The following is an 11,235-nucleotide window of genomic DNA, read 5'->3' as shown; positions in this document are numbered from 1 at the left end:
CAAAAAAAAAAAAAAAAAAAAAAAAAAGACCATCCTGGCCAACATGGTGAAACCATCTTTACTAATAATACAAAAGTTGGCCGGGCGCGGTGGCTCAAACCTGTAATCCCGGCACTTTGGGAGGCCGAGACGGGTGGATCACGAGGTCAGGAGATCGAGACCATCCTGGCCTACACGGTGAAACCCCGTCTCTACTAAAAAATACAAAAAACTAGCCGGGCGAGATGGCGGGCGCCTGTAGTCCCAGCTACTCGGGAGGCTGAGGCAGGAGAATGGCGTAAACCCGGGAGGCGGAGCTTGCAGTGAGCCGAGATTGCGCCACTGCACTCCAGCCTGGGCAATAGAGCGAGACTCCATCTCAAAAAAAAAAAAAAAATACAGAAGTTAGCTGGGCGTGGTGGTAGGCGCCTGTAATCCCAGCTACTCAGGAGGCTAAGGCAGGAGAATCACTTGAACTCAGGAGGCGGAGGTTGCAGTGAGCTGAGATCATGACACTGCACTCCAGCCTGAGTGACAACAGCGTGAGACATGAGACCCTGTCTCCAAAAAAAAAAAAAAAGGAAAGAAGGAAAAAACAGAAAGGCTCTATGAAGTTTCAAAGTCAGACACTATAGTGTTTAAAGTTATCTTTACCCTGATTTATTCCCAAAATACGACCTAAAAAGACAAAAATGATTATTTTCATGAAAGGTGTGAAGTATATAAAAGACAAGTTACTTCCTTAAGCTGTCAAGAATAGCACCCAAGTCTCCCATAGGAGCATCTTAGCAGCCTGTCCAGCAGCAACGAAAACCCAGTGCTGGGCCTGAGGAACTGGCTGTATACAGTGCGCACCCAGTGCTGGGCCTGAGGAACTGGCTGTACACAGTGCGCACTGACGCTCCACTCGTTCTTCAGGAGACAGCTGTTTTAGAGGCTAACAGTATATTCAACAGATGCATTATGAACAGCACAGTCAATGGCACAGAAGGAGGGCAAGTCTTTTACTCCCTTAGTTTCCTAATGCTGTAATGATCTGTTTTTATTTGTCTTTCTCAACAGACTTTCCCCCTGGCAGTCAAGGACCCAGCTCCAGGCCAAACTGTGTTCCCCCAGGGCTTAGGCTTTACATAGAAGATAGTTAATCAACAACTGAATGATTGCTCCAGATGCACACCAAAATCTAATCTCCTTCCCCAGATTCCTTTCTTCTAAAACAAAAAAGAATCCTTACAAGCCTTTACAAACATTAAAATAAAGGGCAGGAGCCTAAGGTTTCCTATTTTAATGAACACGTTATTTGCAAAGTTGTTTTGAGGTATCTTTAGTCATTTTAAGTGCAATTTCAGTTACACATATTTTCCAGGATGTACTTCTCAGAGAGGAATTGAAGCATTCCCCGTCCCCCAGGCCAGGCATGGTGGCTCACACCTGTAATCCCAGGGCTTTGGGAAGCCAAGGCAGGAGGATCACTTGAGGCCAGGAGTTCAAGACCAGCCCGGGCCACACAGCAACAACAACTATGTTTTTTTGTTTTTTTTGGTAGGGATGCGGTCTCACTATGTTGCCCAGTCTGGTCTTGAACTCCCGAACTCAAGCAATCCTGCCTTGGCCTCCCAAAGTGCTGGGATTACAGGTGTGAGCCACCATGCCCCACATAATTTTAATTTTTGAAGTTCATTCCAGTTTTCCAATACATCTCCCAGGACACACTATGTCTCCTGACTCACACAGTCTTGGTCCACTTAATATACTGGAAATGATGGCTACCTACTGGAAACTGGGAGAATTCAGGCCAGGTTAAAGGTACCAGTCCAGACTCTGCCACTAGGTGGACCATGATCTTCATCGCCAGGCCCCACCCAGTTTCTTTAGCTACAAAAGGAAGGGGTGCTTTTCAGTGAGCCTTAAAATCCATTTCAACTTTGAGAACCCTCTCAATCCTGGTAGAGTTTATCAGCAGAGCTATACTCAGTTTTAACCTTAAACTCACTCACTTGGAAAGAGAAAGCACCACTCAACCTAATGGGGCTAATCTTAGACTCCATAAAGAGGTTCTCTCCAAGGATTCATTTCCCTCACTTACTGTGCTACACATGTCTGAAAATTGTCAGTAATCACGATCAAAATTACCAAAATATTCATGAACTAGAAAGATTTTTTAATTACCAAAATTAGAAGCAAGGAAAGGTAACAGCTGTTAAAAGATACTTAAGACGTGTCTACAAAGTGACTATTAAAGAGACATTTAAAGGGGAGGGGGCAAAATAAACGTGAGCCAAGGGAAAAACCCTGAAAACACAGTGTATATAAGAAACATACATCGATGGGAAAAAAAAATGGGGCATTATTGCTGGTCTACCCTCAGGGCCACTTTTAGGTTCCAGGAGATTCCTTGTTCAGATGTGTTAATCTCACATTTCCTACCGTTACTACCTACTCTTCGCAGACATTTTTCCAGAATAACCCAAAAGTACTATAAGCAAAAAAGAAAATAACTATAGTTTCTGTTATGAGAAAAAAGGCATCTCTCCTACACAAATGTTCCCAGTTAACTTTTCATTGGTGAAAACAAAAGCCAGATCTGAGATGGGCCGATGAATCGCTTTAGCCCGGGAGGTCGAAGCTGCAGCGTGGTGTGACTGCGCCACTGCACTCCAGCCCAGGTGACAGAGCGAGACCCTGTCTCAAAAACAAAAGAAAGAAAGAAAATCTGCCTTAAATGCTGCTCTCAGGGCTCAATAAGCCTAGACACTAGTAAGAGTTCATTAAGGTCACTAACAAGAAAACTTCTAACAGAAAAGGCACGTCGAAGTCTTGCTAACCAACGGACTGCCTCAAGAGGCTGTTTGAAAAGATACGCTTGGCAAGCCAACGTCCATTTTCATTTACTGAAGTTTCTCAGGCACAAGAAATAAAATAACGGCCAAGAATGAGACCTGCAAAACTATATCCAAACTCAGATGAATGCTAAGCTCTTTCTCGACTCCGGGAAACTAGGCAAAAGCAGACAAACAGCACCGCTGTGTGGGCTCCGGACGAGGATGGCGGCAGGTACTCGCCGTCCACCGGGATGAACACGAACACGGTGCTTCCCGACCAAACCCGTGCCTGGAGCTTCGGCAAAGACAGACATCCGGATCTGCTGCGTTCTCTTGCTCAAAAGGGAAATAATCACTTCGCATCATCTGCGTGGAGTAAATATTGTGATGGTGACACCTGCACGTTTAACCAAATGCCAGGACACCTAAGTTGGGTTTCCAGTCTGAACTGGCGGAAAAGGGCTGTATTCCTGGTGTCAGGCTGAGACCGTAAACGCAAACCCAAGAGGAGTCCCCCGCCCAGCTCCCGGGCTACACACAGAACTGTCAACACCGCCGTGGGCCGTCCCGGGCGCGGCGGGCCCGGGGGCCCAGCACGTTTCCCTCCTCTCGACCGAGGCACTGGGGTCTGTAAGGGGCACTCGCAGCCGGGCGGGCTCCCTCGACGGGAAAACTCGCCGTGAAGGTGACGCGCTGGGTCCCGGCGCAGCCCGGCTTCAGTGCCGAACTGCCCAGCGTGGCCCCGGGGGCCCTTGGGCCCCAGAAGCGCGACCCTCGCCCGGCAGCGCGCTCGAGGGGGCGGCGGTGGCCGGGGTGCGGCAGGGACCCCGCCGCGGAGGGCGCCGGGTGATTCAGCAGGCCCGGGGGCTCCGAGCGCACCGGTCCCCGCCCGCCCTCCGCGGGCAGCCTCCTCCTAGGCCTCCGAGGGGTCCGCAGGCCGCCCCGGCCCAGACCAGCCCCCGGCCCTCCCGGCTCGGCCCCAGCCTGGGTCCCTCACGGTGCCCCGGGCCCCGCGTCCCTCGGCCCCGCTCGGCCTCCCGGCTCGGCCTCGGCCCCTCACGGCGTCCAAGGCCCTGCCGCCCTCCACAGCTCGGACCCCGGACCCGCCGCACCCGCCGCCCTCGCAGCGACACTCACCGAAGGTGCGGCGCTGCTTGAAGGTCTTCTCCGACGGCATGGTGCGGGGATCTGGGCGGCGGCGGCGACGACGCGAGGGTCCCGGCGGCTCCTGGGGGCGGCGGCGGCTGCGGCGGCGGCGGCGGCTGCGGCGGCGACTCCGACTCTGGCGATACCGACTTCCCTTGTGTCTTCTCAGCCCGCAGCCTGGTCAGGTGACTCGCGGCGCGTCACCGAGGGGCGGGGCCAGAGCCGGCAGTGGCCGCCGCCATGGCGGGCGTGGCGGAACCCAGGAGACGCACGCAGCGTGGGGGCGGGGTAGGTGCGTGCGCGTGCGCGATGGGTGAAACGGGCGCTCTGCGTTTGCTGCCGGTGGTGCTCCTGCCCCGCCCAGCACGGCTGGGCGCCTGAGGTGACGGTTGTGGGCCGGGCCGCAGCCCGGGGCTGTGGGCGCTCGGGAGCCTGCTGCCCGGCCCTGAGGAGAGGGCAGCGCGGGGCGGGGGAGGCTGAGCCACGGGCGTGGTGTCCCGGGGCGCTCTTGAGGGAGCGGTCAAAGGAAGGGACATGGGCTAAACCCGACCATCCCTTCCCCTCCGGGGAGAGACTTGACGGTGCGGCCCCAGACGCCGGCACCCCGGGCTGAGGCGCGCAGGGCAGGCCGCGCCCTCTTCGGGAGACACGGTCGCCGCTCGCCGTGGAGCCCCGGCCCCCTCCGCGTGCAGGGGCGCGTGCGGTCCGTGGGTGGCTTCCGGGGAGCGGCCGCTGGTGACCTCCGCCCGCAGTCACTCGACGCCCAGCCTTGGGGCGTCCACGGAACTGCTTTTGTCCCGAGGCCTTCATCCTGGGCGCAGTCCCCTCTCCCAGTCCCGCCGCCGCCGCGCTGGGACGCTCCTGGTGGCTGTGAGATCTTCCGTTAGGTCGCCTGCGGCGACGGCCAGGCTGCCCCACGTCGCTAGCCGCCCTGTCCACCCCTCAGCCTCCCAGCCACCAAACTCGCAGGACACCTTACACTCGTGACAGTTTTTGAGTCTCGGAGTCATGTGTAAAAGGGCAGTCATATTTGAGGACTCCAAATGGGCCGCAGTGCGTCAATCACCATGCCATAGTCGGTTGCTATTGCCCACCTCTGCCTATGGCCAACGTGTCTCTGTAGGAACAGCCCTAGATTCTTTGGGTTTTTTTTGAGATAGGGTCTTGCTGTGTTGCCCAGCTTGGAATGCAGTGGCGCGATCATAGCTCGTGGCGGCCTCGACCTCCTGGGCTCAAGCCTCCCGAGAAGCTGGGAGTAGAGCCGCGATCTCGCTTTGTTGCCCAAGCTGGTCTTGAACTTCTGGCCTCAAGCGACCTTCCCGCCTCGGCGTCCTTCAGAGTTGGGATTACAGGCGTGAGCCACTGCTCCCGGCTATTTGGTTGTTTTTGTTCTTTAATATCTAATACTTTGAAAGAGCCCCATAGTTCCAGGATTTCTCCTTTTGACTTTGTAAAAGCCTTTCTTCTATCCCAATTGGCTAAAGTAATTGGATTAGGCTGATACAATCTACACTGTGAGCTTGAAACATGCAAAACATACGAAAATAGCCGGGGGTGGTGGCTCTCGCCTGTAATCCCAGCTCTTACGGAGGCAGAGGCTGGAGGATCTCTTGAGCCCAGGAGTTCGAGCCCTGCCTGGGCAACATAGCAAGACCCGGTTCTCCACAAAAAACAAAAAGTATGAAAATATATTTCTCGCGCCGTGCGGTGACTCACACCTGTAATTCCAGCATTTTGGGAGAAAAAGGCAGGAGGATCACGAGGTCAAGAGTTAGAGACCAGCCTGGTCAACATGGTGAAACCCCATCTCTACTAAAAATACAAAAATTAGCTGGGTGTGGTGGTGGGCGTCTGTAATCCCAGCTACTCGGGAGGCTGAGGCAGGAGAATCGCTTGAAACCGGAAGGCGGAGGTTGCAGTGAACCGAGATCGTGCCATTGCACTCCAGCCTGGGGGAAAGAGCAAAACTCCGTCTCAAAAAAAAGAAAAAGAAAAAAATAAATAAAATATATTTCTTAAAGTGGTTTTATACAGTTGGGATTTCTTCTAGAGAAGCCAAGTACTGTCCTAGGTCCTTGGATAATTAATTACTCCCACCATCAGAAGAATGATGTTAGTTGTAGTTCTTTATTCTACCACTGTTTATTTATTTTTTTATTTATTTGTTTTTTGAGACAGAGTCTTGCACTGCTGCCCAGGCTGGAGTGCAGTGGCAGGATCTCAGCTCACTGCAACCTCTGCCTCCCGGGTTCAAGCGATTCTCCTGCCTCAGCCTCCCCAGTAGCTGGGATTGCAGGAACTCGCCACCACACCCAGCTAATTTTTGTATTTGTAGCAGAGACAGGGTTTCACCATGTTGGCCAGGCTGGTCTTGAACACCCGACCTCAGGTGATCCACACGCCCAGGCCTCCCAGTGTGCTGGGATTACAGGCGTGAGCCACCGCGCCCGGCCAATCCTACCACTCTTTGTGAAATAAAGGTGCTTTTGTGCAGGTGGCACTTTCTGTCCCTGATTTTTTTTTTTTTTTTTTGGTCATAGTTCTTTACTTCGGACATCTCTGACCGTCATACAATTAATAAAGAAGAGTACTTCAACATTATCTCTGGTTTCCAGATTCCCAAATGTTTAACCTCTAAAGCTGTGCCTTCACGTGATCCAGGACAGAGTTCAGATGTCTATAGTCTGTTGGTTTGTATTCTGTGAAAATAGAAAAAATTTCCAGTAAGCACATATTATGTACCTACCTTCTATCAAACATAAAATTATCAGCTTTGAAGTCTTAAAAGATAGTGGAGTCTGTGTTGGTTTCTTTTCTGGATTTTTATGATATTAAGTATTGACTGGTGAGTGCGTTCTTGGCTGAATTGCTGCTTTGTAAGAAATGGGCTTTTTCTTTCTCTTGCTGGACAACTGTTCCAAATGCAAGAAGAAGGGAAAAAATCGATATCTGGCATATGGAGATGGGGGAGGGGAAGCAGAGTCTCAAATTTTCCTACCCTTGGGCATCCATAAAGCTTTACCAAATCACTCCAGGCCTTGGCTTCATGGCCAGAGGAAGTAGCATCGATGGTTGTATAGTCATGGGCCAGGGTTATTCTGCGTGTTTTTGAAACCCCGTCTCTACTAAAAATACAAAAAAAAAAAAAAAAACTAGCCGGGCAAGGTGGCGGGCGCCTGTAGTCCCAGCTACTCGGGAGGCTGAGGCAGGAGAATGGCGTAAACCCAGGAGGCAGAGCTTGCAGTGAGCTGAGATCCGGCCACTGCACTCCAGGCCAGGCCACAGAGCGAGACTCCGCCTCAAAAAAAAAAATAATAATAATAATACAGAAGTGGAGTCCACATTTGCAAATCTGTTACACTTCTATGCCTAACTTCTACCTCCAACTTGAATCTAAAGCCACATACCCTTCCATAGCTCTCAGAAAAGAATCCGAAGCGATTGGGGGGTATAAAGGTGGCTCATAGGTTTCATCCCCGTGTAAGAATAACACATTTAGTTAATATATAATTATATATATAATTATATATAGTATATATTATAATAATGTACACTCATATACAAATACATATAAATTAAGAAACAACTTCATGTAACTTTTGGAAGCATAAGTGTGCTTGAGTATTTATGAAACATTTCATGTGACCCAAAAGACTGTAGTTTAGTAGAAATTTAATGTAGTGAACAATATTCGGAGTGGTAAATTAATATTACTCATGAATCATTTTAACCTAGTTAATATAAGCATAGTGTAATATAAACGTTAACGTTCCCTGTAATAATCCACGTAAAGTAGAAAAGCAAGAACACATCGTTCATTTTAATTTACTCAGTGTTTTCTCTAGGAATTTCACGGCGCCTTTAAACTACCAAATAATTATTCATTCTTGAAAGCCCAGCAGTGGCACCCTATTCCTTTTTTCATACCATGAAATGACCATAACCATGGGGAAATGATGTAACTGCTAAGAATTGAATGCGATGGCCCAGCATGAGTGATGTAAGTGGCTATAAATCATGCTGTCTAGCTGTGTGTAAGAACCTGTCAAATGAATCACAAAACATTAACCTGCCCTACAGAAGGCATCGGGGTTATTTTTTGCCACACTCAATATGGACGGCAAGTCATGTGGAGAATTTGCTCGGGGCCTCTGGCCTGCTCGGCCTCTCCCTCCTCTCGTCTTTCTGATTGGAAGAGAGAGGCCACTGGCTTTGTTGTCTGCACCACTATAGGCCCAGTGTCCTATCCATCGTGGTGTCATCGCTTTGCTCTTGAGAGCAAGTAAACAAACAAGTATTGCTCAAGAGGAGTGCAGGGAGCTATTCTCAGAAAGGATTTGGTCAGGAGGATTTAGAGGTTGACACTGAATAGACTGCAGTTTTCAGGGACTGTTAAGTAGCCAGAGCAGGCTGTATGTTGAGTGTCCCCCTCCCCAGGGAAGTTTGGCCTCTGTTCAGCTTCAAGAATCTGCAAAGTAGAACGCGTGGTAAAGCGTTGACAAATCAGTCACGCGACCCGCAGCTGTTTCTTAAATGAGTGTGTAACACCTGGTGGAACGCGCTGAGGTTCCACCATGTTTTTGTTTGCCTGTTTGTTCAATTCTAATCAAATTCTGTAGGACTGCTGTGTTTATAGCTTTTGCTCCATTCCGGGACTGTTAAAGTGTACAGCTGTGGAGGCTCCATCGGCCCGCTTATTTTAAACTGCGACCCTCTTGTTCAATGTTTGAGTATTTTCCCTTCTTTCCAGTTAGTGTGACTAGTTCTTTTGAGCAGTGGGTAAGATCCCATTTTTTCACATCCGGATTTTGAGAATTGATTGGGATACAGTTAACGTGGTTTTCTTTCTTTTTTCTTTTTTTTTGAGACAGAGCCTTGCTCTGTCGCCCAGGCTGGAGTGCAGTGGTGCGATCTCGGCTCACTGCAAGCTCTGTCTCCCGGGTTCACACCATTCTCCTGCCTCAGCCTCCCCAGTAGCTGGGACTACAGGTGCCCGCTACCACGCCCGGCTAATTTTTTGTATTTTCAGTAAAGACGGGGTTTCACTGTGTTAGCCAGGATGGTCTCGATCTCCCGACCTCGTGATCCGCCCGCCTTGGCCTCCCAAAGTGCTGGGATTACAGGCGTGAGCCACCATGCGGCCCAGTTAATGTGGTTTTCTTCAGTCCAGGAAATACTACTTGTGACCTTTGAGGCAACCAATTGGAAAATGCCCAGCCCTATATTCGACTTACTTCCTTAGATGTTATCAGTTCTCACTAACAAAGAGGTCATTATTGTAAAGCCTCATCATAGTGTTAAAACAAATGATCTCTTCTATCTAGTTCTTCCTCGTTTTAGAATGCACGCACCCTCCTTATTCTTTAAAGGATACATTTCTACATAAAGGATTGTAAACGTGTTCTGAGGACATATTAAGCTGTCAGGATTCAATGTGTAGTACTTTTCTGCTGGCACTGTCTTTCCCCTTGGGTTCCTTCCCACAAATAGGTGTTGCTGAAGCTCTCACAGTCATTCTTTTCTTTCTATTATGATTATTTTTGTAGAGATGAGGTTTCACTCTGTTGCCCAAGCTAGTCTCCTGGGCTCAAGCAATCTTCCCCACTCGGCATCCCAAAGTGTTGGGATTCTGGGTGTGAGCCACCACGCCCAGCCTTTTCATTCTATCCTGATGGTCAATTTTAATTCCATCCTTCCACAGCTTTGGGTTCACGTCCTTCCGTTATTCTTGTTGTCTGTCTTTTGTCCCTCTAATCGTGTGCTTTTCATCCTTGGTTATTAATATGTCACCAACCGTCTTCTATGGTTACCATTTTCTTTCAAACAGCTCATTTTTTATTTAAGGTATCTTAAAATAGCTTTGCCATAAGCAGTAATGACCCTGCAATCATAAATTTGATGTGCTAGTTACATGTATCAAATACTAAACCAGAACAAAGGCCGGGCGCAGTGGCATCCTAGCACTTTGGGAGGCTGAGGTGGGTGGATCGCCTGAGGTCGGGAATTCGAGACCAGCCTGGCCAACATGGCAAAAAACCCGTCTCTATTAAAAATACAAAAATTAGCCAAGTGTGGTGGCACTCACCTGTAATCCCAGCTACTTGGGGAGGCTGAGGCAGGAGAATAGCTTGAACCTGGGAGGCGGGGGCTGCAGTGAGCTGAGATTGTGCCACTGCACTCCAGCCTGGGTAACAGCCTCAAAAAAAATAACTCAGTCTCAAAAAAAAATAAAAAAAAATAAAAAATAAAATGTTTCTGTACCACATAAAATCATCCTGCATACAATTCGTCTGCATACGATGCTGCTCACTGAAGCCTGAGCTGGCTTCCCAAACACCACTTTGATCACTGTGTCATTCCCGAATTTGTGAGGCTTCATCTGGTGTTCCACAAGTTCACATTCTTCTTTTATTTTCTTCATATTTTCTTTTATCTCTTTTTCTTGTCATTTTTCATTTCCGTCCTATATTTTCAGCTTCTGCTCCGATCACACCCTGGACTGACCCAGCCTCCTGTTTCCCTCGGGCCTCCTGAGTACCTGATCTCCGGCAGGTGATGCTCCTTCCCAGCATTGTCTATGCCATTGCCTTGAGAACTTCCTTCCTGGCCTCTCCTGCTAAGTGAGCCAGGGACAACCAGTTGTCCTTTTTTTCTTTTTCTTTTTTTTTGAGACAGAGTCTTGCTCTGTCACCTAGGCTGGAGTGCAGTGGCTCAATCTCTGCTCACTGTAACTTCCGCCTCCCAGGTTCAAGCAATTCTCCTGCCTCAGCCTCCCGAGTAGCTGGGATTACAGGTGCCCACTACCACACCTGGCTAATTTTTGTATTTTTTTAGTAGAGACAAGGTTTCACCATGTTGGTCAGGCTGGTCTTGAACTCCCAGCCTCAGGTGAGCCGCCCGCCTTGGCCTCCCAAAGTGCTGGGATTACAGGCGTGAGCCACCACGCCTGGCCACTGTCCTTTTTTTCTAGAACATTCTCCCATCAAGTGTTCTCCTCCTGGCTAACTCCAAATTCCTTTGATTTCTAAATGTCATTTCCTCAAAGAACCTTTGATCATCCAAAGTCTGGTCTCTGTTATAAGATCTTGTTAGTTTTACTTATTGTTAGAGCATTACAATTTATAATTTATGTATTTATCTATGTGGTCACTTGTTTAATGGCTGATCTCCCTGGTAGATAGCAGGATGTTATTAGTTGAAACAATTTTTTTTTTTTTTTTTTGAGATAGAGTCTTGCTCTGTGTCTTGTTTTTCTAAGACCAGCCGAGCGGGCGCAAAAGAACCAGCG

General features: G+C 49.1%; 1 protein-coding gene and 1 long non-coding RNA gene across 2 annotated transcripts in view; both read right to left on the bottom strand.

Moving 5' to 3' along the window:
• MAP1LC3B (microtubule associated protein 1 light chain 3 beta) overlaps positions 1–4,221 on the bottom strand; it is a 16,172-nt gene extending 11,951 nt beyond the window's left edge. Inside the window, exon 1 of the mRNA XM_023228979.2 lies at positions 3,939–4,221. Within this exon, the coding sequence (XP_023084747.1) occupies positions 3,939–3,978 (40 nt within the window). The 5' untranslated portion in view covers positions 3,979–4,221. The remainder of the gene's footprint in view (positions 1–3,938) is intronic.
• A 2,240-nt stretch (positions 4,222–6,461) lies between these two features.
• LOC111553867 overlaps positions 6,462–11,235 on the bottom strand; it is a 7,963-nt gene continuing 3,189 nt past the window's right edge. Inside the window, exon 2 of the long non-coding RNA XR_002735099.3 lies at positions 6,462–6,646. This is a non-coding gene — a long non-coding RNA (uncharacterized LOC111553867). The remainder of the gene's footprint in view (positions 6,647–11,235) is intronic.

This window comes from Piliocolobus tephrosceles, chromosome 17 (genome assembly GCF_002776525.5).
Source record: "Piliocolobus tephrosceles isolate RC106 chromosome 17, ASM277652v3, whole genome shotgun sequence".
NCBI classification, from domain to species: Eukaryota; Metazoa; Chordata; class Mammalia; order Primates; family Cercopithecidae; genus Piliocolobus; species Piliocolobus tephrosceles.
Note: the sequence above shows the minus strand (reverse complement) of the source record. Positions and strands in the feature narration are given on the sequence as shown.